This window comes from Scomber japonicus, chromosome 5, assembly GCF_027409825.1.
Source record: "Scomber japonicus isolate fScoJap1 chromosome 5, fScoJap1.pri, whole genome shotgun sequence".
NCBI classification, from domain to species: domain Eukaryota; kingdom Metazoa; phylum Chordata; class Actinopteri; order Scombriformes; family Scombridae; genus Scomber; species Scomber japonicus.
In genome coordinates this window covers 8,350,994-8,377,346 of record NC_070582.1, presented here as the reverse complement: position 1 = coordinate 8,377,346, position 26,353 = coordinate 8,350,994, and the positions used below count along the sequence as shown (strand labels likewise).

At 40.6% G+C, this 26,353-nt stretch overlaps 1 protein-coding gene across 2 annotated transcripts in view; it reads left to right on the top strand.

The window, feature by feature from the left end:
* pik3c2a (phosphatidylinositol-4-phosphate 3-kinase, catalytic subunit type 2 alpha) overlaps positions 1-26,353 on the top strand; it is a 52,263-nt gene that overhangs the window by 21,393 nt on the left and 4,517 nt on the right. Inside the window, exons 4-26 of one of the 2 annotated variants that reach the window (XM_053319042.1) lie at positions 1,127-1,287; positions 5,916-6,036; positions 7,492-7,603; positions 7,903-7,982; positions 9,218-9,281; positions 10,203-10,349; positions 10,444-10,477; positions 10,775-11,015; positions 14,927-15,049; positions 15,183-15,350; positions 15,755-15,872; positions 16,655-16,797; positions 19,758-19,949; positions 20,214-20,307; positions 20,449-20,543; positions 21,161-21,341; positions 21,446-21,550; positions 22,432-22,524; positions 22,795-22,924; positions 23,372-23,508; positions 24,268-24,437; positions 25,132-25,288; positions 26,172-26,281. In XM_053319042.1, the coding sequence (XP_053175017.1) occupies positions 1,127-1,287; positions 5,916-6,036; positions 7,492-7,603; positions 7,903-7,982; positions 9,218-9,281; positions 10,203-10,349; positions 10,444-10,477; positions 10,775-11,015; positions 14,927-15,049; positions 15,183-15,350; positions 15,755-15,872; positions 16,655-16,797; positions 19,758-19,949; positions 20,214-20,307; positions 20,449-20,543; positions 21,161-21,341; positions 21,446-21,550; positions 22,432-22,524; positions 22,795-22,924; positions 23,372-23,508; positions 24,268-24,437; positions 25,132-25,288; positions 26,172-26,281 (2,976 nt within the window). Of the gene's footprint in view, positions 1-1,126; positions 1,288-5,915; positions 6,037-7,491; positions 7,604-7,902; positions 7,983-9,217; positions 9,282-10,202; positions 10,350-10,443; positions 10,478-10,774; positions 11,016-14,926; positions 15,050-15,182; positions 15,351-15,754; positions 15,873-16,654; positions 16,798-19,757; positions 19,950-20,213; positions 20,308-20,448; positions 20,544-21,160; positions 21,346-21,445; positions 21,551-22,431; positions 22,525-22,794; positions 22,925-23,371; positions 23,509-24,267; positions 24,438-25,131; positions 25,289-26,171; positions 26,282-26,353 lie in introns of both variants that reach the window. The other variant, XM_053319043.1, reaches the window with a different exon arrangement.

Below are 26,353 nucleotides of genomic sequence, written 5' to 3'. Positions count from 1 at the left end.
ATGAAAAGTACTAAAAACATAATTTAGCCTTACAAAACACGAAATTTGACCCTTTAAAAAAAAAAAATATTGTGTTGATACATTTGCATTAAGCAACATCCATCTGATGACCCAGGCATTTCAGGCACTTTATCATCAGAAAAGTGAGTCATAATTATCTGGTACCTCACTGTCTGTTGTGCCTTCTTGTATTTTCCCCCGACCAGATGTTGGATCTTCCAAATACAGCTGTGCAAGTTTTCTAGGCCTATTATAAATGCCCTGTACTTAGTTACCATCATAATGTTGCACCGCATTTTATTTTAGGTGATATTGTTTTATGATATATGATGTGATATGTCTGTCAAATAACAAAGTCATACAAACAACATTTTCCACATGCTCTCCTGTTGATGCACATTTTCCTTTTTTCTTTATGTGTGTTTGTCAAAGCATGCTTACACATGTTCATGCATATATAAATATATAAATACACGCATAATTACACGCTTTACAAGTCCACTTATATCCCGAGCTCGTACTGAATCTCTCACTCCAGTAGTTAGCGTCTTGGGTGGAGCGATGATGAAACTGCACTAAGGGACTCCACTTTCATTACGATAACGGTCAACGCCCGCCGCCTGCCCGCCCAGCAACTTCCTTGCCTCCTTGTTGGTCAACACATGACCCAACATAGCGTGCAATAAAAAAAAATGTAAAAAAAGGAAGTCAACCTCTCACAAGGGTTTAAATGAGAACATCGTACGAGTAATTTCACAACACCGTCATCTTTTTCTCAAGCCAACAATATCACAGAATGGAACAGGCACAGGCAAACAGATGAATATTATGCATGAAAGATATTTTGACTTGGCAGAAAAGTAGTAGAAATTGTAAATTATAAAATATTTTCTATGAACTTATCTGATTTATGTGTTTATGTGCATCTTGATCTCCTTTCTCTCTGTCTCCTCTCTGTCCAACTATCCAAAAAAAAAACTTCTCTCTATCTCAATCTGATCCGTATGCCAGGCTTGCACTCTGGCTGCTCCTGGCTTTCCCCTTAATGTGTTTTTATTAGATATAAAATATAAGTGTGTGTACCAACTTTATTTCTGTTGTGTTTTTTTTTTTTTTTTTTTTCCAGCCTGCGCTCCAAATTCCCGCATGACAACACGTCCACCAACCCCGGCTACGTTCTCAGTCCTGTCATCACCCAGAGAGACAGCGGAGGTGATAATAGCTGCTCTGTCAAGGTTTCTATTGAAATCTCTGAATCTCAGCAGCCGGTAACCTTCACCTGTGACGGTAAGCATCCTTAGATTAAACTATACAGATAACATACTATTTCATTGAAGTCAGCCCAAAATAAGAAGCTGTGTTATACACCCTTTGCCTTTAAGAGTGAGTAGCTCAGATTGCAGATAAGAAAGCACTGAAGGAGGAAACGACATTCACAGCTGCCAAACTCTTCACCCCCTCCCCACCTCATTTTTTCTTTTTTTCTTTCTTTTCATTTTTTCTGTCGTGGGAAGTACACTACGTTCCTTTTCCGCACAAATAAAGGTTTGTCCCCTCAGCATGGTGTAGCCATGTTGGGCAAAAGGGACTCGAGTGTGTTTTGGGTTTTTTTTTTTTTTTTTGTCCCACAAAGAATTTTAGTTTCCTTCCTTGGATGTTTTGGGGAGCTGTTATTGGCTAACTCTTTGTTATACACACACACACACACACACACACACACACACACACACACACACACACACTACAAGCACTGTGACTGCCATGTCTTCTGGGATCTGAGGCCAAGCACGCTAGAGGCCGTCAGCCAATCCAGTGGGCTTTTTGTGTTCGACATATAATCCCAACTGTGTGATCGAGTTCACCGCTGTCTCTCTGGGTCCCTGAAGATCAGCATTAGGCCACTGTGTGTGTGTGTGTGTGTGTGTGTGTGTGTGTGTGTGTGTACGCTGATGTGAGTCTGGATAAGGATGTCTGCTGTAGTCTCCGCTATTTGGTTTTATTGTCTAAGTATTACTGACAATTGTTCCTTATCTGGGAGCAAACATATTTATTCTTATACGTAATCAAGTCCTCAGCACTACCGTGTGTGTGTTTGTTTATGCAGCAGTTGCCCTACTGACCCAGAGACCACTTAGCGTAACCCAGTTCAACAGCAACAACCCTATAGAAAGTTTATATCCTATTTTCCTCGTTCTACATCCTAAAATGTGCTCTCCTAGCTTTCCTAGTTTTCCTCGTCTTCCTGCTTCATGACCCGGTCACTTCCGAGGCACTCTGCTAATCGACTCCCCCCCCCACCCCCCTTCTTCTTTCCTAGTATGATGTCTATTTCGTCGTTTCCTCCATTGACTTCCTATGTTGTCGGCAGCTTGTTGACCCACTTAGTTTGGTGTTTGGATTCCTCTGGTCGGACACGAATCTGCTCTCAGGAAACAATAGGCCTCCAGTTCTCCTCCAGGATGGGTGCTCCTCTGTCACATTCTCCCCTCCTTTCTGTCATTCTTCGTTTCTTCTTCTCTCTCTCTCTCTCTCAATTGTTCTCATGCCCTCGTCCTTGTTTTTGTTGTTTCCATTTTATTTGCTGTCTCATCCTTCCTATCCCTAGTTTCTCCCCTTCTCTCTCGTACAGTACATTCTTGTTCTCCTCCCTTTTTTTTGCCTTGCTGTTTGTCTTCATCTCTCTCTCTCTCTCTTTCCTCTTCCCCTTTTCTTGCTCGGTTGTCCTCCAAAATGTATCGTTCCTGTCATTACTGCAGAGACTATAGACATGACACTTAAAAAATACACAGATCTTGTCTCTCTCGCCTCGGTCTTTCTTTACTTTTTCCTTTTCTTACACTTCTTTTCTTACTTCCAAAACTCACAATCTTGTTTTTCCATTGTCCTCCTAACTTTTATAGATAATTGTGTAATGAATGTTGCAAAAGTATTTGCAGCTATTTATCATTGTGTAATTATGTGTAATATTTTGAGTGAATTAGTAATATAGGTTTACCTGACCTGACTGGCTTAATGAAATGTTACCCAACAGTTCATAAAAGGAGGTCAGGAAGGTCAGAAATGTTGTAATTATTGCTCGTGTCATCTTGTTATATCATCCCCCTCTTTTTTTTTTCTTTGCCCTTTTTCTTGTGAGCATGGTGAAAGGAAGACAACCAATTCTTTCAGGGCTTGGCTGTGAACTAATTGGCTTCTGGGGATTCCTCACATGAGAGGGAGGGATGGAGGGATGGAGGGAGAGGGAGAGAAGGAGAGAAAGGGAGAAATACAAATGGAGAGAAAGGGAGAAATACAAATGGAGAGAAGGAGAGAAAGGGAGAAATACAAATGGAGAGAAGGAGAGAAAGGGAGAAATACAAATGGAGAGAAGGAGAGAAAGGGAGAAATACAAATGGAGAGAAGGAGAGAAAGGGAGAAATACAAATGGAGAGAAGGAGAGAAAGGGAGAAAATGAGACAAAAGAAGAAGTTATAAAGATAAACTAAGATGGTTAAGAATCACGGAGGACAGAACGAGGGAACGAGGTAAAGAAGCAGATGAAAATGAGATACATACAAAGAGAGTTGGATGCATTTGTTTCTCATTTCTGCTGTTTGTACTCAGACTCTGAGTATGATAAATATGCTGGAATTTGACTTTTCGACACTGGCGGAGAAGGATGCTAAATAAATGCATCACAGATGGTAGAAAATAGCAATCCATATCAGTCCACTTAAGTACTTTACTAAAATATCACTTCATTTGATTTATGAGAAATCTGGCACTGTACATAAATTCAATTATCCCACGAAGGTGTCCTGATTGGTGTAATTGGCTCATTTAAGGTTTAAAAAAAGCTACGACTGCTACACCACCATGATAAAACAGTTTTGCAAGCTATTTACAGCATCAAGGACAGCATGCTCATTACATGCAGGACATCCAGGAGATTGCAGCTCTTGGTGAGAGTTCAGCAATGCATCAAATGTATGAAATTGTTAAACTGAGAGGAGAGATAGGAATGCATTCATCCTGGAGCCACCGAGGCTAATACGCCTTGATAAGGGGTTTCTACGCTTTCCCTTTTCTGACACACATTTTTTCTTCTACAGTCAAGTTCTTTTGCTCTTAATTATTGTTTTCCATCCACTCTCATGTGTCTCTTCTTGTCTTTTGTATCTGTATGTGACCATTTAACATGTTACAGAAGCAGGAATCATTTGCTCTGAGTGCCAAAGGAATTAAATACTTCCTTTTTTTTTTTTTTTTTTTTTTTTTTACAACTTCACAGTGTTGATCCTGATTGTTTTATTTCTTTACTCTTTACAAGCCTTCCCATTGTGGATCCTACACTACACTGGTAGCTGGTTGGACCCGTATCAAGAGTTACTCATTTGCTAGTTATTTCGGGCACTGTTATGGTAGTTGAATTAAACATCCTGTGTTGACTACTTAAGTTTGTGGTCCCTTGACGCTTGTGTGTGTGTTTTTGTGTTAAATCATCCATCAATATTTTTTTGCGTGGCCCCGCCGACCGAAATTCCCCCACCATGTGTGAAACGATAAATAGCATGCGACGGAGGAATTTTCTTCTCTTTTAACCGTCGCCCTTAAAAATGCCCATCTGGGAATTCCCTTACCACCTCAGAGCGCTTGCAAAATGAGGCATGGCTTGTCTCTAATTGCTTTGTTGCAAAATACCCCACCACATGTACAACTGGAGCCACCACCACTACCACTACCACTACCACTACCACTACCACTACCAACCGACACCACTGCCACACACGGCCATGGAGCTAAAGCTACTGGTCCGAGCTGTAAGAAAAGACCCACCATTCCTCTGATGGGTGGAGGTTTGTTATTGCTGGAGTCAGGGGTGGTCTCTCTGCCTCTTTCTCCATGTGTCAATATGAACAAATAACTAATAACCTGAGTGTGTGTGTGTGTGTGTGTCTGTGTGAGCGCTAAGTCCAAAAAGAGATGTTTCTTTGTATCTGTCTGCCGCCCTGTTTGTGTATAGGCAGAAGTCAAGATCATGTTAAATCCACTGTAAAAGCAGCTAAACAGCTTCAATAATCTGCCTTGTGTCAGGTTTCGCCCTCTTCCCTTGGCTGGACACATCAGATATTGGAGCGTACACAAACAAACCTAAAGCTTGACCCCAAATCCTCCCACTTAATATCGTTCCATTACACACACACACACACACACACACACACGGCTGTCGACCCTTTGATTTCAAGAACAGGTTTGATTTTTTTTTTTTTTAATGAAATTCAAGCCGTTCAAAACATAGCGGGATGGTTTGTGGTCGGAGAGGAATTCCCAATCTTCCAGGTCTACAGTTCAGTTCCCATAGCAGCAGAAGTGTGTCTACTAACAACCCCCAAAAAACACTGTAAATGATGCTGACCTTTGACCTCTGATCCCTCTAATGTGATTTGTACATGTGTCCTGTGTTAGATGTTGAATTGACTGTTAGAAAAAGGAGTGTTTCAAATTCCTTATTCCTTTACTCAGACCACCACCGAGTCTTTTTCTTGTATCGTGTTGCCTCCCACTTGATTTTAGTTTGCTGTAGCTGAGAGCAGCTAATCCATTTGGTTTAAAAACATTTGATCTAACTCACATTACGCCCTTCTTGTTTTTGCTCTCTTCTGTCATTCCTTTTTCTTCCCTCTCATCATTCTCTCCTTATTTTTTTGGCTTTCATCCTCTTTCTGTCCCTCCTCCTTGCCTCTTCATCATCATCCTCTCTCTCTCTCTCTCTCTCTCTCTCTGTCTCTGTCTCTGTCTCTGTCTCTGTCTCTCTCTCTGCATCTCTCTCTCTCTCTCTCTCTGTCTCTGTCTCTCTCCCTCTCTCTGTCTCTTTCTCTCTCTCTCTCTCTCCCTCTCTCTCCCTCTCCATCCCTTTTTCTCATTCCTTCTTTCAGTGAGTTCTCCCGTGGAGTTGTTGATCAGTCAGACTCTCTGCTGGGTCCACGATGACCTGGACCAGGTCGACTTCTCCAGCTACCTGCTCAAAGTCTGCGGCCAGGAGGAAGTGCTGCAGAAGTGAGTACACACAACAAGAAGACATGTTATACTACTGTCCCTCTCCAAAACACCGGCCTCTTGGGAATTTGGGGACACAACATTTTCCATGCTGACCAAGCATTTCAGTTTATAATTCATAGGCTTTTAAATAGGTTTCGTTTATTTTCTTTTTGCCTCCTCTCCTCTGTCACTAGTCTTCGCCCCCGCTGTATTTTTCTCCATTGCACTTTTTTTGGCATCGCCTTAAAAAAAAAATCTTGTACAGAATTGACTGGCGGATGTTTCTACATCTTGCCCCCGCGCCCTCTTCCATCCATGAAAATTCACCTCTCCCTCTAATCTGGGATACATGGGAATGGTTACTCCCATATCAGGATATTAAAGGCCCAGAGTACATCCAAATGTTTCAAACTTGCATATTTGATCTGTCATTCAGCGTTATGATGGCTGAAGAGATGAATGTTGTGTGTGCAGTGCAATCATATACTGGAACCAACTTTCATAACCTTACCATAGCCATACTGAGAGTGCTCATAAATCATAGCAGTGCTTTATTTGTATTTTTCTATTCTTGTGGTAACCTTGGAAATAATTAGAGATAATTAGTGATTTGTTTTTGCTATTTTTGTTCTGATTTCCATCTGCAAAGCCCTGCACATCTACTGTTGAGGCATTGTGTAGAAACCTGTAAGTCATGACTACTATGAATGCCTCCCAACAATTACATCACTGCTGTACCTGTAATCATAGTAAAGAAAGGCCTCTTAGGACAAAGCCTGAAGCTATGTACCATCTGCCAAATCACTATTGTTAGTAATACTTCCCGGCAGATCCTTTTTAAAGTCTCAGCCATACCGACAAATATTGTAAAAACAGTAGTAACTGAATTTCTTCTATACATGCTTTTGTCATTTCGTTCTCAAAATATTGTCCCCATAGTAACCTCTTATTGTGATCCAGTCAAATCTGAGCCAGACATCAGCTCTGTATTAAAGAGGTGCCAGATTGACCGCCTGTGAAGCCAGCTTACACAACGCTGACTTTATACATAGCATTTAAACTCAAGAGGTCTGTGACATAGCGAATAACTCGTCTTATTGTGGATGTTTGAAAATGTTCCTGGCAGGAAGGAAGTGCTTTTTTTTTTACATGTCAGATCTTAGCAGGGGAGACAGAAAGCAAAATTTTGATTATGGGTAAAACTGCTTTATATTACAGTAATAGAAAAGTTTTTAGATCTTATAGAGCAGATATTACACAGTGTGACACTAAGCAATAGTTATTTTACATTTCTGAGAGGGATAATCCACTCTGACATTAGTTATGAAAAAAAACAATCCACTTCATTGAAGGAGTTATTAATCTCTGCATTGTTCCTTTTTTTTTTCTTCAATAAATGCTCATTCTTATCCCTAACATACAGTTCAGTGTGATTTTCATAACATTGCCTCTTTTGTTTGTCTTGTGCCATAGTAAACACAGCCTCGGCAGCCACGAGTACGTCCAGAACTGCAGGAAGTGGGAGAATGAGATCACATTACAACTTCTCTCTCACTCCACCATGAGAAGGGACTTGGCGCGAGCTGTAAGTCATTCTATCACGTTGAGCTCATATGAATTTTATGGGGGAAATTTTTACTGACCAGTGAAATAAGATGTTTTTTTTTTTTTTCAAGTTGTGCCACTAAGATTGAGTTTTTAATCTCTGTGCCATCGTTTAAAAACCGGACACACCCACCCTACCGTTAATCCTCATTTGCTGATGTGATGGTTTCTTGATTTATGATGATAATGTGTCCCTCAGAGCTTTGGCGCCTGCTTACTCCGCAGTTTTATTTGCTTGACTGGTACATTTTTATTTTTATTCCCCCCCTTTTTCCTCAGGCCGAAGATGATAACGCTCCAATACACTTAGAGAAGCACCTGGGCGAGGTGGAGAGGCCGTTCAAGGAGAATGTCACCAGGTATGATGGTCCTACACCCAGTCTGGAAAATGCACAGACCAGAAATGAGAAGTGTGAAAATATTTTTGGTTTATAATGAAACTGAAGTGGGATGAATTAGACACTGTGGCTGCTGGCAAAACCCTGTGAGAATACAGTCGCAGTGGTGTGGTTTAGTCTAGAAATGATGTTATGAAGGAACTTGAACTCTGAGATAGAGATAAACAAGTTTACACATTTACTTAATTTGTGTGCTAAACATATCCTGTTAAGTTTAGACGTTTAGTGTTGCAGGCTTGATGGAGGATGAATAAATAAAGGTGGCTGCTACTTCTGGAAATTGTATTTTTAGCTTTAGTTTTATACCAGCCAATCTGACTATGTGCTTTGTGCAGGGATTTTCTTTCTACTCTCTATGCTGAAATATTTTACAGGCTTACAATATTGCCATGTGATTTCTAGATAAAGGATCATTTCACCAATTTTCAACTTTATCTGTACCTATCAGAATAAGGGATGTAGTGTAAAAACGCCTGCAGTTGTTGTCGATGTTCTCCATCTCTCTGAGGTGCAGCTGTAAAAGCTGTTGTTCCTCCTAGCACTGTCACATGTACAGTGATGTAGCTCGGGGCAAAGAAGCACTACAGGCTATTTCAACTTGGATTTCTAGTGTCTGCCTCTAGGTAGCCACAGGGGGTATGCTGCTTGGAAACAAAACTTTGTTGTTGTCTTCACATATATTGCAAACTAGCTACACTTCCCAACACCGAAAACAGCATCCCCAAATATGAATGCAGTCCTTACAATAGAATACAAAGGATGTTATAGATGGGGATACATCGTTCAGTGTTTGAGCTGATGCAGATATTCAGCCATATTTATTCGAGCCAGAATATACAGCTGAAATAATGCAGCACAGAGAGCGGCTGTGGTAGCCATACAAGAGGATAGGACAGCCAAGAGTGTTATTAGTTTGTTAGCAATGCATCTTGGTACATGTAGGCATAGCAGGCCCAGCTCTGCCAGTAGAAAAACTCAGCTATCTCAGTCAGTATAGCACACACTAAGGAATGTATTGCTTCAATTGACTACATCTACCATCAACATTGATTGGACATCCACTTAAGAACATAGCGAAATTCCTCTTTAACTAGAGTACTTTCTGTGCTCTGTCCTGATGTGATCAGCACTGATAATAACTCAAATACTTTACGGTCTCCGTCTCATTCCTTACCTCTCGCTGTGTCTTCTTCCAGACAAGGCCTGGCCGACTATCTGGAAGGCTATCACAATCAAGTCAACACCTGCCTACAAAATGAGGTACATGTGGTCCCCGTGCAGGTCTGGAAACTTTAGGAGTATAGGATGGAAAATGATTTCGATGATATGCAGGTCCTAAGTTTGGAAAACACACAACAATTAAAAGAAGTCTGGAAATGTTGCAGTGTGGATTGCTTGCCTGTCCCTCAGTGGGTCGTTAAGTTTACAGTATGACAATATTAACTTGTATAACAGAAAGTTATACGTCCACAGTATCTGCACTCTAGTGTGTAGCAAAGTATTGATTTTTAAAATGGAGTACTAGTGTGTAGCGACCCTCTGTGCTGAGTTTAATGTAGCCTCTGGCTCTCGTCTCTGATGCTACATCTGAGTGCAATAGACTTTAACTGAATAGTAATGAAGAACTCAATTTTTTAAATCAATTCTCCTGAAGGTTTTTTGTGCCGATTCAAATACTTGACACACAAATGTTAGTCGACCACAACATTCATTCAGAAGGCATGCTTTCTGGAAATGGCACATCTGTTTTTCCATCACTTTGGGTTTTTGTGAAGTAATTGAATACAGTCTCTATGAAAACGGGAGGCTAAACTACGCCCAGTCTTAACCCAACTTCAACCTGAGGATGGCATCAATATGTTTTTTTTTTCTTTGAATGAGCCATGACCAAATCATAGCATGTACAGTAATTAATACACTTTTCTCATGCTGTTTTGAGCCTCATTTACACAGACGTGCACATATTTAGCTGGTTTTGCTTTGAAACACTGAGCAGATGAGAATCTGTTTGATGAATTGTTGGTAGCTCTCTCACTGAAGCCTCCTGATGTGTTCTCGAGTTAAACAATCAGTTTAAAAACAAAAGTACAGCTCAGGAGGATATCCCTTTCACAGCAAGCTGTTATGAGTGTGTGAATAGTGATGGAGTAGTAACACACATGTATGCATCTGTGTTTTCAGAGCACCCAGTATAAGACAGTGGACCGGGTGGTGCAGACTGTGAAGAACTTCTGCTGTGCTCTGGATGAGGTGGAGACCCAGGCCATCACAGAGGCCATCAAAAGGCTGCGACACTCTATCAATTTACCCAGGACACGCTCACCTAAGGTGAGCTCTAAACACACATACTCACCCATGTGCATACATAACAATGTTAACATGCATGGTTGATTTACTAAGAGCAACATTTTTTACGTTGTAGATGGGATCCACATCATCCGGTCAATCATCAAATGGTAAGAACTTTACATACACACAGTCAGACTCAACTAAACTTTTAAATCTGCAGACACTGAATACCAATCTGATTCTGTTGCTCACATTTTCCCCCAAATATAAAATCTTTAAAACAGCCGCATCACTGCTTGATATTCATTGAGACAACAAGGATAGTAGTAGTGCCAGAGATTATGATGGTGATCCCTTGTGACTGAATGAAAGCAACTTACAGCAGAAACAGTGAATCCCAAGTGACAACTATTACCGTGATGTCCCCCCGTGTCTCCACACTGACCCCTATCTGACCCTGACAGGTCACACCAGTCCTGTGGAGGAGGGCATGGCCTTGCTAACACAGGCTGTCTACGACTTGGCAAAGCTCTACCTGCGTTCCTTCTGCCCTCCATCCCTCTCCTACAGCTCATCCCCCCAGCCTCACGCTGCAGATGGAGACACTGTGGAGGGGATGGGCAGTAAAGAAGCCTCTGGCACGACAGACCACCTCCAGTTCACCCTGTTCGCTTTGCACGGCATCCCGCCCAATTGGATCAGCAGGTAAATTTAGAGCCACCGCTATGTGATTCAACGCAATAATGAAGGCTAGTTAAATAAATCATAAAGAGCTCCCATCAAACTAGTTTCACAAAAGATAAATCATGTCATTATATTAATGCTGCCAGAAACCAAACCACAGTAACAATAATTTATCGAACCTTTGACACAGCGCTCTTTGTGGGTCATATGTTGGATGCTTAAGTAGATGAGTATCCCATCTGCAAAAGACCTGAATTCTGTCTAGTTTTACAAACATGTAGAGTGAGAGTTGAGTGTCTGGAAGTACTAACGATTCTGCTTAACGACAATAAATCCATGTGTAATGACATCAGGGTGTGTTGCCACATGAAGCACGTAATAAATCTATGTATATTACAACAGAGCATTTCATTTTCATCCAGACTTTCTTTCAAAATCTAATGTGAAGAACTCTTTAACGTTTTGCTGTAGAGTAATTAAAACCTTTGTTCACGCATTTGTTCTTGTATGATCAGCCGCTATTATTACATTTCACATTTCATGTTTACTATATTTCTTTGATTTAAAAAACAATAGTCAATTAAAAGCAGGGGCTCCAGTAATGGCCGGGGGCGTTGTCAACATGAACAATTAAAGGCCAGTTCCAAAAAAGGGACAGTGGAAAAAACAAGGATAGATAATGTGCATGAAATAGAAAAATAGTAGTTAATTGGGTTCTATGAGTTCATGTGTATCTCCTTAGCTGGCTGTGATAGAGAGGGGAAGGGTACAGAGGCCACACAATATTGTAAATACGAGGATAACAGAGCATATTTTTATAATTATAATAATGATGGCAGTAACAGTAACATAAGAATGGGCAACCAGTGTAAGCTAAGCCAGTGAGCGAACATGCCACATACAGCAAAGCAGCGCCTTGCCAAAACTTTGCAGGTGGAACTCAAGCGCTAAAATGACTGTTCCTCACATCGGAGTAAGTGGATTACTGGTTATGCAACAACAAAAAATTCAATAGGGTGAGCAGAAAACGAGGTTTCGTACTAAAATGTGAGGAAATAGTCTTAAATAAAAGCCTTTCCCTTATATAAGCCTGCTTCTAATAAAGGTCCCAGATACTATGTGCAAGAAATAATAAAAGATGAAGACAGAATGATCACTTTATTTGCCTTTTTTTAATAATAAAGACTATCTAGCAACAGCACCTACAGGATATCTTATAACTAGTAAGGAGGAGGTAACACAGCAGAATTGTTGTCACAGTTGTCTTATTTTCTCCTGCCAAACTAACGGCTCCGGTGTTGCACCCCCGTGTCTTATTTTTCCATGCCAGTGTCCAATTTCTCTCTGACTTTATCTCCTGTGTGTGTCTGGAACAGAGCTGAGCCAAATTTTCCATTCCCAGCTCTGTCACGCATCAGTAACCAGGATCAGTACATTTCTAGCAAACCCTGTCACAGTACAAGGATCTCGCACAGGTCTGGAAGTCTAGAAGTGTCTGGGAAACCGTTTGATCCCTTTTATTTATGGGGGGAAAAAAGATCAAGAGATTGAAGGTTTTGAAATTCACCTCCTGTCATTTCACCTGTTGATAATCCTCAGCTGTAAAATCTTAGCTGTGCTGATGTCTTAAGAAGAATATGAAGGTCTGATTAAATCTATAGCAGTTTGAGATAAAACATGTATAGGAGCTAGAAGCCTGTGAGATGGAGGCGGCTTTTAAAACCTGTCTTGAAAATTGCTATAATGCCTTCCCTCCTTCCTTGGTAATTTTCTTCTTTTCAACCAGGGAGGCCTTTACAAAGAGAGGAACTGCCTAATAACAAGCTAATTTACTCCAGCGCCTCCTCTTCCAGCAGCTATTTTAAGCCAACACCAAACATTACTGTAGTGACTGTCATTCCAAAGACACCTCCAAAAATATTTAGCTGCTCACAACCAAAAGGCCAGAGAGAGAGAGATAGAGAGAGAGAGAGAGAGGGACACAGCGAGTACAGTATTTCCTAACCCGAACCTGTAACCGGGGCATATCGGCTGTGCTATGCTGTGGTGTGGTGTTACTATAATGCTCGCTTATTGAGGTCTGAGAATTTGGCGTTGTTGTGGCTAGCGCGTAATCCATCTGGAGCCTCAGTAGATGCCACGGCATTGCCAGCATATTGAGACACCATGGCAAGCGGTGGAGCTGCCAGCACAGATGGCACTGAGTAGCGGATCAAGCCTGTATTAGTGAAAATGTGAAACGTTGGTATTTTCACCCTCCAGTCACACATGTATCTGTTACTGAAACTGGTTCTTTTTAAAGAGTGTGGTTAATTGGTTGCAACTGAACTTAATGCCGGTGTTCGACTGATTTGTTAAGGTTCTATTTGCACATCTGGAAGTACACATTACTGTATACAAGAAAATGCACATTATAGTTTTTCCTCTGTTGTAAACTGGTGTTTAGTTTATTTTTATTCAATATATTTGCATTTATTAATTTTACAGGCATCTTACTTCTATAAAAAAATCATAGGCTGTGTCCAAAATCACTCATTTACTATTTAGTGCATGACATTTACCCTCTTCCATTTTATTTAAGTGTCTGAATGCTTAGTATGTAAATATATCCACTATATTTTATCCCTCAAATATCCACAATGGAATTAAAAAAAAAGTAGTGTCCATGGCATGTACACTGTTTTCTGGTAACAATCACACAACGTAAAAACTACCATCAGGCTACTCTACAGTGGATGGTGATGATGAACTATGTAGTGTTTATTAAATAGAGAGTAGAGAATAAGGGAGTGATTTCGGACACAGCCTTTGTATTGTGTATATACAGTACATGCAAGAATTAAGAGGTAATAGATAAATAGGTGTAGAATACCATATAGTTATGAAACCCCTGCATAGCTACCCACACAGGTGTTTTCAATCATGTTGCCTGATTAGACCTCTTCTCAGGTCTGTGTAGGCGAGTACAGACTGTGCTCCGTTCTCTAGTGTGTTATCATTCTTGTGCGCCTCAGTAATCACATTAACAGTGGCTGCATGAAGGCTCAGTCACCGGTGCGACTTACCAGAACTTTTTGATAGAGGCCATTGTTAATATTATCAGTTCCACCATTGAAATCTGTTATTTCATGTGGTGATCTCATTATGGCTCCTTCCAAAATGGGGCAGTGGTGGAGAAATAAACGTGTGTCAGGATGGTTGCTGGTTCGAAGGAGAAATCTAGGTGGGGGAAGTTGTTGCCTTTGCCCCCTCATTTTCACCACTGAGGTCTTGAGTAAGCACCTTAACCTGCAAGTGCTCCAGCTGAGCTTTTTCCAGCAGATCAGACTGTGGTTTTACTAGACAGTTTTAGGTGTGAATCTGTACTGCCATATGTGAGCGTGAACAGATCCATCCTGAAAAAGACTTGTAATATTAAAAAAAAGTCTTAAAGTGCCTCCTACACAGATGTTTTCACTTGTTACCTGATTATGCCTCTTCTGAGGGCTGTGTGGGCAGGTACAGGAAGTCTAACAGGAATAACTGAGAGAAAGAGCCTATTAATACAAGTACATAGGTGTCAATGTCATCAGCAGTCTGATTTAGACTAGTAAGTTGAAGTCCCAAACTACTGAGAACGTCTGGTTAAGGGAATATGAGAGAAGATGCTGATGACTCCTTAATCCTAAATCTTAACTCAAACATATAATGTGTCTTATTTCAAACCACAGTTATTTAGAAACTCCCTTTAGTGCCAGTATGTCCCATTACATTTCTCCTGTGGTGAGAGTCAAAGTGCTTTATTTACACTAGCTCACCGAACAAGCTTCATCAGATTTTTATTGTATAGAAATCTGTTTAAAAAATGTCCCGGCAGAGCCTTTAATCAGCCGGATAATGTGTAATTTAAGACACAGAAACGTTGCATTATTCATTGTGTTGTTGTGTTACAGTTATGAGAAGTACTTCCTGATGTGTTCCCTCACACACAATGGCAAGAACTTGTTTAAACCGATCCAGTCCAAGAGAGTGGGCACATACAAAAGCTTCTTCTACCACATCAAATGGGACGAACTGTAAGTGATTACCTCTCCGCTTCATTCCTCTCCCCACTCTTCCCCATTTATATGCCATTTTCAAATTTCAACAACTATTTATCTACATTGTCCCTCCATGTTGCTGACACTGACTGACCTCATCGTTTTCCAGGATCAACTTCCCCATAGCGGTCGCTGTGCTCCCACTGGAGTCCACACTGAGCCTGACCCTTTTCGGGGTGCTGAACCAAAATGCCAGCGGCTCACCCGACTCTAACAAACAGAGAAAAGCTCCAGAGCTGCTGGGCAAAGTGTCTATGCCGCTCTTTGACTTCAGACGGTAAGAGAGGAACAGCTGATGGAGGCTATTCTCTGTGTCAGTAGAGTGAATGTCTCACTTATAAAGGAATATTTGAAAGTGTAGTGTGAGGGAATTTGCACATCTTTATGTTAAAATAAAGTCTTTGTGAAATCAGGTAATATAAGACATCTTTATAGTTTTATTTTATGGAGGTTTTTCCTCTATATTAAACAAAGAAACCTATACTCTTTAACTTTAAATGAGCTGAAAAACAGAATAAACTAATCAGTATTTAACAGTACTTGTAGTTTTTAGAGCACACAGCTGTGGAAAGGCCGTGATAGTTTACATCCTTACCACATTATAAGGAAGTCTGTTTTCCTTACACTTGTTTCTTTGGTTTGGTTTTTTTGTTATTGTTTATCACTGACTGTGTTTCACAGGGTGCTTGCCAGGGGCAGCAGGCTGCTGTGCCTGTGGATGTCTAACCAGGGAGTCGCTAGTGCTGCCGGCTCCACGGGCATCCGCAAGAGGATTCCCACAGAGAGAGTCATACTGCAGGTTGGTGGTGGTGTCAGTAGCACCTGTAGTCAAAGCATTAGCAGTCATAGTGGTTTCAGTACTGCTAGTAGTCATGGTGCGTTAATAGTAGTAATTGTGCTAGTATCCATTGTCAGAGTAGTATTGATAGATGTTATAGTCGTGATTACACACTGTTCATATTTTGGCATTTCACGGTATCCCCTCATAATTAGTGTCTATACATAATTTTGTGACAGACTACAAATCATTGTCAGTCTTAAAAAAATGTGAATATGTGCACAAATATTTTTTGAAAGTTGAAATATATCATTTGTTTGCATAGTCTGGGTCATTTTAGGGCAAGTCATTAAATTCCTGGCTAAAAGAAAAATATTTTAAGGTGTGTTTTTCTTCTCTTGAATGTAAAAATGGGTCAAATTAGACCCTGAACAGTATGTACGGGTTAAAGTGATCTTAGTAGAAATAAACAATTTTGGGACAGTTGGGACAGACATGTATATGCAATAGTAGCAGTCATAGCATGAAAGTACTAATGATCAGAGAAATTAAAGCAGTAGCAGGCACAGTTACAACTAATAGTATTCACTGCATTAGTGGTAGTAGAAGTGGTAGTCCTGGTAGCTTCAGTAGCAATAACAGTTTATTATAATACCAGTTCTTCTTAAACTGTTTAATAGTGATGCCTGATTTCTTAAAAATAGAAAATAAGATTTGAGAGAGTATTTGTGAAGAAAACACATTTCCTTTTGAATTGAAGTTAATTCAGAGAAATAAAATAACTACATCTGTGTTACCATTAGGTCGACTTCCCCAACTCACCAGTGGAAGTTTTATACGTGGGACCCAAAGAAGCTCCCAGCCCAGAGCCCAACACGCTGGAGGAGCTGGACCCAGACCTCCGACGCAAACTGGAGAAAATCTGCAGCCGTGCTTCCAATTTCGGGTACAAGAATCTCTCTTAAATTTCTAAAAGTGACGTGAGGGGGCGGTTGTGTTGCAAAATTTGGATCTGAAATTAGACATAATAAAAGATTTAAAGGTGCAGTGTGTAGGATTTACTGGCCTCTGGCAGTAAGGTAGCAGATTTCGTAGCAGATTGCAACAAAGTTTTTCCAAGCATGTTGGAGAACCTGCAGTGTGGATATAAAAGGCTCATTCTTCAGTAACAAAAGCACAATGTTCTTAGTTTTAAATAAGGGAGCGGTGTTACCGGTGTTACACAGTGTCCTATTACATCACTTGCCTACCGCTGCGACTGTCGTTCTGCTTTTTTATTTCTTTTTATAGAAATGAAACCCATTCAGTTCATTTTCATGTATCAGCACCCATGTTCATTATAAGCAAGGCCAGGCAGCTTTATTTATGTAGCACATTTCATACACAGGGGCAACTCAATGTGCTTTACATAAAAACAAAATATTAAACAGTAAAAATTGGAAACATTAAATCATACACTTTTAAAACAAGAAAACCGGAAAAAGGAAACAGTACATAAAAAGAAAAAACACAGAGAAAGAAGACAAAAAGCTAGACTAAAATAGAGCATAATATATAAGAGTGCAGCTTAAAATAATGATTTGCATTAAAATTAATTAAAGGACATACAGTGCAAATGAAAAGATTAAGATTTAAAGTGCTTTAAAAGAGCACATGAAAAGACCTGGATTTAAAAATATTCACATTTGGGGCTGATTTCAGTTCTGTTGGTAGTTTGCTCCAGTTGTTTATTTAAAAAAAAATGGATTCTGTAAAATACTAATCATGTTATCAATACTTTGTTAGACAACGGACGCTACATTTATAAACTGGAAGTGTCTGCTCCACAGCGTAGCGGAGTGAGACGTTTGTCCTCCCTCCTGCTCTCTGCTGTAAACACACGTATCTGTTAGCGAGCAGCTGCCCTCGTCCGTCCCCCCCCCACACACTGCTTAGGCCTCGCAGGGGGTCAACTCAGGCCTGCCGGTCTTACAATACACCGGTGGAAACCCTGCACTAAATTCTACACGCTCCACTTCACTTTTAATGTGTCAGCCGGCTGTTCATTTCACTTCATAGTTTGTAAGGGAAATTTGGTACTATTTCAAAATAAAAGGGCTGACATCGTTTAATGCCACCAGAGAGAGGTGATCTTCATGTTGCTCGGCTTGATGTGTAAAACAGACGGTTTGAGTAGAAATGTGCTTCTGCTACAAGCGACAAGAAGCCAGAAAAAAAAAAAACCCAACTGCTGGATAGTGTAATAACTTCTCAGACTGTGATTATGTGCCCATGTGGAAATTTGAACTGTTTAAAGCCGTTGTTCACTCGAAACCTCAAATATAAATCTTACTCTGTCAAAGTAGAACCAACATTTTTTTTTGCTTTATATCTGTAATATCTTTAACCTCATCAAAATTCAGCATCTGTGGTATCAAAACCACACTTTTTGAAAGATGTGAGGACTTTATTTGTCGACTACATACCTTGTTTATATAGATTGAATGTTACATGAATAGATTGGCTTTTACTAGACTTACTGTACTTATTGTTATCAGAGTCTCAAAAACATGCACGGAAACACTATTTCTAGTTAAATTTACCCATTTTTGCAGACAGTATTTTGGCTCAAGACCTTAGACCACCCAAAATCTGTTGGATTTTCTAGATTTAAGAAGAGATTTTAAATGAAGCCACTGACTTTGCCAGCCACAGTTCCCCATAAATGCCTGTATGTTGTCTGCTCCAGTGTGTCTGTTCTCCTCCAGCTGCTCCAGGCCCAGCTAAATGCTCTCTTATGCCTGCTGCCAGCCAAATCTCCTCCACTCTGCCAACATCCATGAGACTCAACCGGCACTTTAGCACAGAGCGCTCTCTTACTGGGCTCTCACCGCCTGCTTTCTATCCTGCTCATTCATTTCTCCAGCCTCTGTGGCCATAAGACTTGTGGAGCTGCAGTTTCACTAATCCATTGTGTGTTGTGTTGTTTTTTTTATGTGTGGTGCTTCATCAATCCCTGAAGGGAAATTTATTATTTTTATTACTTCTAGGAAGGTCAGAGGTCAGAGTCAGCCACAGATCAGCATCCCGTGATTCAGTGAAGATTCAGTGTCTCACTTTACAGGAGTAAAAGCTCACTGACAGAATAATTTAACACAAAAGATTTTTTTGGGGGTTAGGACGCAGCTTTAAACAGCTTTTAAAAAAAGAGAAGTGAAAGCAACATGCCACAGACATAACAAGACTCTCACAGTACACACTCTCACTGTACCAGAGGACGTGCACCAACTAGGAAATTTTAGACTGGGTAAATAGAAGATATTTGATTTCCTGGTTGTAGGTTGTTGAGTTACAAGTCTCACATGACTCTCAGAGGCCAAATTCTTCATATGATTGTAATCTTGTGCTTTTGTTTGTCCAGGGAAGGTCAGTTAAACCATGTCAGCTCTTTTTCTTTTTTTTGTTTCAATCAGTTTGTTTCACATTCACAATTTCTTACACAGACTTTTACGAGCTATTTAAAAAAAAAACTTTGTTCGTCAACCGCTGAGGAGAAAGAAGGAGAACTTTCTTGATCAAATGGAAATTAAGAGTAGTTGTTGAGCAAGGGTAGAGAAATTCTTGTTTGCTTATTATGTCCATATTTTCTCATATATTATAAGAAACATAAGAAGCATTAGTGATCTTACAACCACATTGCTTTTACATTTTTATTTGCCGTCTTGATTTTGTGTGCTTCTATTAATCTTCGATTAATTATCTTTGCCTGGAGTCTGTTTGTTCTTTCTTTTCTTCCTCTTCCATATGCTAAGTGAGGTTTGTTTAACACTGTCAAAAGAAAAAAATCAAATTTAATCAGATGTGATGTATAAATCTTCTTTAAAAACCTTCTCACCCACTCATTCTCTATCATCTCCCTCTCTTTAGGCTTAAGCGGGCAGATCACCAGCTCTTATGGGACCATCGGCTCCACTGTCGGAGGGACCACCCCAGCAGCCTCCCCAAGGTGTTGGCCAGTGCACCCAGCTGGGACTGGGCCAGCATGGCTCACATTCATTCCCTGCTGCACCACTGGCCACTGCTGCCTCCCGTCACTGCGCTGGAGCTGCTCGACTCAAAGTACGCGCTCTGTTCACTTTCGGCCTTGTGCATACGTTCAGTTTATGGCACCACAGATCCTATAAAATTAAAAAGTGTATTTTACAGTGCAACAAAAAACGGTGATAAAGACAGAACTCCTACATTGTACATTGGTTGCTCTTTCTGTCATTGCATCTGCTTTTCAGTTCAGGATTTTAAATGCCGTCTGTCCTGTTTTCTTAATTATTAACTTTGTTGTAATCCACTTATTGATTTTGTGTGTGTGTGTTTGTGTGTGTGTAGGTTTGCAGATACAGAGGTGAGAAGTGTGGCTGTTAGTTGGATCGCGAAGAGCAGCGATGATGAGCTGGCTGATTACCTGCCGCAGCTAGTTCAGGTACAGCTACACATGCACACACAAATACACAATATATATGCTCACACTTACACTACTATCGCTCCTCCTCTTAGACACACTTTCACAATTCCTCCATCTTTAATTCTAACTCTCTTTCTTCTTTCGTGCCCTCCCACCCAGGCTTTAAAGTTTGAGTGTCACCTGAAGAACGCCCTCGTCATGTTCCTGCTGTCCAGAGCACAAAGCAACATTATCATCGCGCACTACCTCTACTGGTGAGCTCACAGCAGCACTGAATAATCAACCAGCTGTCAAGAGACGTCTCCAAGCAAACATCTGAAATTAAATGTTGCAAATGATGAGTCTTATAGCTGCTGAAGTGAATAAACAGATACTCAAGAAATAATGTTGAGCATGCGATGTGATGTCAGTGTTTTTGAAGCCAGAAAATGTGAAGTATTTTTGTCTCTACAAAAACATTTATTTCTTATTTGTCTAATTCAACAGATGCTGTTTATTGAAATATGTACAAAAGATAAGACTTCTATTCATGGGATAGTCTGTTTTCCATTAAGAGCGTTCTTTATGAAAACTTGCAGATGCCTTGAAATTAATCTATTACAGCCCTGTGTAGAAAATGCAATAATAGTGATAATAGTAGGTTACCTCTTGAGTCCAACTCCCTGCACTGCACCTAGTGTTGATACTGAATTGGACATCAGCACTTCCACCTTAAAAAAAAAAAAAAAAAAAGTGCATAATGTTCCCCATTTCGTTGCTGATCACTTAAAAAACAGGCTTAAGGGAAAGTTGGTGTCTGTGATTTAAACATCCACTGAATGTCAGCTGTAGGTGATGATGATGGTGATGGTGATGTGTGTGATGTCTGCAGGCTGCTGAAGGACGCCGTGCAGGATCCTGGTTGGGGGCGACGATACGAGCGGGTGCTGGGTGCCCTTCAATGTCTTTGTGGAAGCAAGCTGAGAGTGGAGCTGGAGAAACAAACTCACCTGGTCACGCTGCTCGGAACCGTGGCCGAGAGGGTCAGACAGGCCGGAGGGTCCACCCGACAGGTCAGTGTGTGTGTCTGTGTGTACTTATCATCGGTATTGCTGTGTGTGTTATATTATATGTGTATGTGGGCTTTTTATGTACTTTTTGATTTTGGTGTGTTCAGGCAGCACTGCAGGAGGGTCTTGAAAACGTCCAGAACTTTTTCCAGAGGAACAGCTGCCGACTGCCCCTCAGCCCCAGTCTGGTGGCCAAGGAGCTAAACCTCAAGGTGACACACACACACACACACAAACCCTCAATAAGGAGAATTAGTCGGTTTTGCATGAACCGAAATAGCAATAGAATATATCATCATTCTTTTTTAGGATCTTAATGCTCCGTGTCAGCTATTCTTTGTGTTGTATTTGGGTCACTGCATCTGTGACATCACACTGGATATACCTGATCTACAGAGGATTAGCAGTTTTAAATTCGTAGCAGTCGCATATAAGAAGAAAACCTCAACCCAAGTATTTGTTAGCAAACAGCCACATAATTCTTAGTTGAACCTCCGTGTTTTAAACCGCTGAGGAAATGAGCTCATTAAAGCCACAGTCTCACCGAAATATAAAACACATGCATGCATATATTCTGAAGTATGAGACACTTTGGATGTCACATTCCAAGCGTCTGCATGTATTCTCCTGAGTAAAAGAGGAGGAGTTGTACTTAAAATAGCTTATAATCATACTTTCCTCTGGTGAATCCACCTGGCTACCTCCGTGTTTCAGCAGCCTGCCTCCTCGGTTACATTTATGGATACGAGCCAGAAATAATTTAACATTCGTTGAAATCACCAGAGAGTAATCTGATTGCCTGCACTTGACAGTAAGCTGAAAAATAACATTTTGTTATTCTGTTAGAGTCATTTGACAGTGATGTTTTTGGAGAGGTATAATGATTACATAGAGCATATGGTTTCTGGATCGCTTTTATAACATCTCAAAATAAATTAGAGGTGTAAAGTAAGCAAGGAAATCCTGACTCCTCTTGTAGATCATGTTTTAAAGCTGCATCTTAAAGGCTAGATAAGCATGATGTAATGTATAAAATATAGTTATACTGTATATGTGAATCTGAATCTGAATGTGTATGTGTTTGTGTGTATAGACATGCTCCTTCTTCAACTCCAACGCAGTTCCTCTCAAGCTGGCCCTGGTCAACGCCGACCCGCTGGGAGAAGAGATCAATGTTATGTTCAAGGTACAGTACATTACAGAACTCCCACCCCCACATGAATGCACAGAATGAACCTTATGAAAGCTCAGTATTGTTTCAAACAATACCCGAGTACAGGTTATTGTGTGTCTGTCACACACGCACCATTAGTTTACAGTGGGGGAACTGTCATCAGGTACATTTTCTAACTTGTTTACATGCTGCCTGTCTGACGCACTGCGCCCCCTGGTGGCCAGAGAGGAACAAATTTGATAATGCAGCAATGGTGGTTTAATTTGTCTTTCTGTATGTTAGGTGGGAGAAGATCTGAGGCAGGACATGCTGGCTCTGCAGATGATCCGCATCATGGACCGCATCTGGTTGCAGGAGGGGCTGGACCTACGCATCGTTAACTTCAAATGCATCTCAACGGGCAAGGACAAAGGTAACGGACAAACATGTACAGTCATCAACCTATACTTGTGACATCTCCCATCAAAGCACAGACATGCTGTATAGGAGGTCAGAAGTAAACAGAACTGTTCAGAGAGGAAATAACTTTTCTGTTTATTTGTCTAAAATTAAAATAGATGAGCCATTTACTGAAGTGTGACATTACAAGAAGGAAGTACAGTAGATAAGCATTTACTGAAGTGTTACATTACAAGAAGGAAGTACATTTACTGGTCAAATGGCACGGCAGGAAAACATGTTGAAATTTATTTGGACTATAGTTCATACAGATGAGTAATGGCTTAGTCATTCCACTATAAAGTTATACTAGTTGGACATAATCACACATGGCAATACAATACCATTTTAAAAGGTGATATACACAACTGTATTTTGTATGTTTGCAGTGTATTTAGTAAAGATGTGATGTGTTTTCCAGGCATGGTGGAGCTGGTGCCATCCTCCGACACCCTGAGAAAGATCCAGGTGGAGTACGGAGTCACCGGATCTTTTAAGGACAAACCTCTGGCTGAGTGGCTCCGCAAGTACAACCCTGCTGAGGACGAGTATGAGAAGGTACATAAATACAAAGCAGACTATGAAACTATCCCTTCAATCCCACCACATATGCCAATAGGAAAATAAATCATTGTTGCCCATTATTGTACTTACTGCACTGCTACCAATGATATATGTTACTTCTCTGGCACAAAGTATTTACATCACATATATTATGAATCTCAGTTACACCACTAAGCTACTTTTAACTATCCTATAATGCAATGGGATGTAAAAAATTGGGGGGGAAATGACTCGGATATCAAAACCGTAAATTTCTGTTGACAGTATGATGTGGCGGTGGAGGAGTTGAAGACTCACCGTTTATGTGCTCCTGAAGTTTATAGCAGTTGTAGAACTGTTTGACCTTTGACTCCTATAAATGTGTAACTTTACTCCCTACTCAGAAACGCTGACCCTAGAAAATCTACCGCACAACATTTAACCTTTAAACTAAGCAGGAAGCTGAAATATGTGTGTTACTAGCTAAATGCTTTGCTGTGTTTGAGACTATAGTTGTTTAAGGAATGTCTGGAGATATATGGAAAATATTTTTTAATATTATTCTTGGGTCTGCTTGAAACATCTGGAAAAATTATGAATTCCTCTCATGCCTCTGGTCAGAAACTTCACCTACTTCTCAGGCATTTTAATCTGTCGCCCTCCCTAACAAGACCAACCAGCATTACACAGCAGCCTGTGCTTCACATTAAATATTCACACTTGCTCTTTCTGTCTTTCTGTGTCCTGCTCTTTCACTTCCCTTCTTCTTTCCAGGCATCAGAGAACTTCATCTACTCATGTGCCGGATGCTGTGTCGCAACTTACGTTCTGGGCATCTGCGATAGGCACAATGACAACATTATGCTGCGCTCTACTGGTCACATGTTTCATATCGACTTCGGCAAGTTCCTGGGCCACGCCCAGATGTTTGGCAGCTTCAAAAGGTGAATATCAAACATGTTGACGCCTGTTTCAGTGTACGCATGAATACCAATGATTGTCTGCTTTCGTGTACTATCAGAGTTTAAAGGTTTTTCCATAAGGGTGCAACAGGATGTTTATTGTTATTATATTGCCAGGGGTGTAGGTGAAAGGTCTCATATCAGCTGATTTCAGTGGAGAATGCTATCATGCACTCATTAAAGGGATAAATGAAGCTGTTAACAGATTGGGACAAAGGTTGCTTTACCAGTGATGAGAGCGTTGATAGCAGTTGTCCCAGCTGTAACACGAATGACTCAGTGAGGACACACAAGTGCCTTTGATGTCATCAGTAGTAAAGTTGATCAGCAGGCCAGTCGCCAAAAAACTCAGCGAACCACGATTCTTTTTGTGGGTCACTGAGTTTCAGATGTAGTAGCTACACAGCAAGATGAATGTGTATTTTCAGGCATGACCTGGTTCATAACTCACACATTCACACGCTTTCCCTGCTGGGATCTCTCCAGGTGGGCTGTCCTACAACCACACTCGTCTATTTTTGGCCTTTGAGCATCTCTGCTGAAGTAATTAAGGGCTTTGTAGTAATTTATTTAAGGGCGCCCCGGTTTTGTGCTTTCACGTTCCCATTCCAGAAATTTCCCAGGGATTTTGCTAACCCCTTTTTAGAAGCTGAATTTTAATCTTGTCTCCCATCAGGGACCGAGCTCCGTTTGTTTTGACCTCTGACATGGCGTACGTCATCAACGGAGGCGAGCGTCCCACCAGTCGCTTCCAGCTGTTCGTAGACTTGTGTAGCCAGGCCTACAACCTGATCCGCAAGCACTCCGGACTCTTCCTCAACCTGCTGTCACTGGTGAGGCACGACACACACACACACACACACACACACAAGCAATATACACTAATCTGCATGAATACATGAACTCTCGCTACATATTTACATACAGTCACATGCAGAAGGTTCGTTTTAATGTTGCACAGTTTTGCAGATCGTAGGACTGGCTATAAAGTATTTATTCTATATTCTTGCATCTTTATTCTACTGATTTGTCATTTTTCTACCTTCAGCTTCTTTTTCCTCAGTAGGTTTGACCTCCTTTTGTTTTCTTTTGCACCTGTGTGAGCCAGAATAAAAAGATTTGCAAACCATGAATTGTTTTGCTTCCCTAATGAATCAACACCCTTCACTGTTGTCCTGGAAATGTCTGTCATGTTGTCTCTCAGAAGAGTTGCTGCTGTTTATTTATATCAAAGTGGCGAGGGTGTTTGTGTCACCTTTTAAACACAAAGGCAATTCACAGGGTTTTCCATGAGGCATAATAATGCATTAAAACAACATTTAAAAGACAATAATAATAAAGTGTAGCTCATTATTACTTCCTGTATTATTATGTAAAATGATTGATACCCCAAATTTGAATGGAATACTATTATTTAGTAGTATTAGTCAACTTTATTCAATATTCTTGAATATGGATCAACAGTATTTTGAGTATTAAATCTTAATTCTGATGCTATATGTAACTATATATATAATTTAGATATAGTTATTAAAGTAGGTAATAACTGTCCATAAACATGGGTCATAAGTTAAGGTAAATCCTCTGAGCTAGTTTGTAAATGAATACCTTAAAAGATATATTTCCATTTATGAATTTATCTCTTATCATGGGTTGTGTGTTTGTGTGTGTGTGTGCGTGCGTGTGTGCGTGTGTGTGTGTGTGTGTGTGTCCTAGATGACGTCGTCAGGCCTCCCAGAGTTGACTGGCTCTCAGGATCTAAAGTATGTGTTTGATGCTCTGCAGCCTCACAACACAGATGCTGAAGCCACGATCTTCTTCACCAGGTAAAAACATCACCTGATCCTCAAACATCTGTCTTAGCTTGTGTCTTAACAGGCTGGGTCAAATGTAAAATG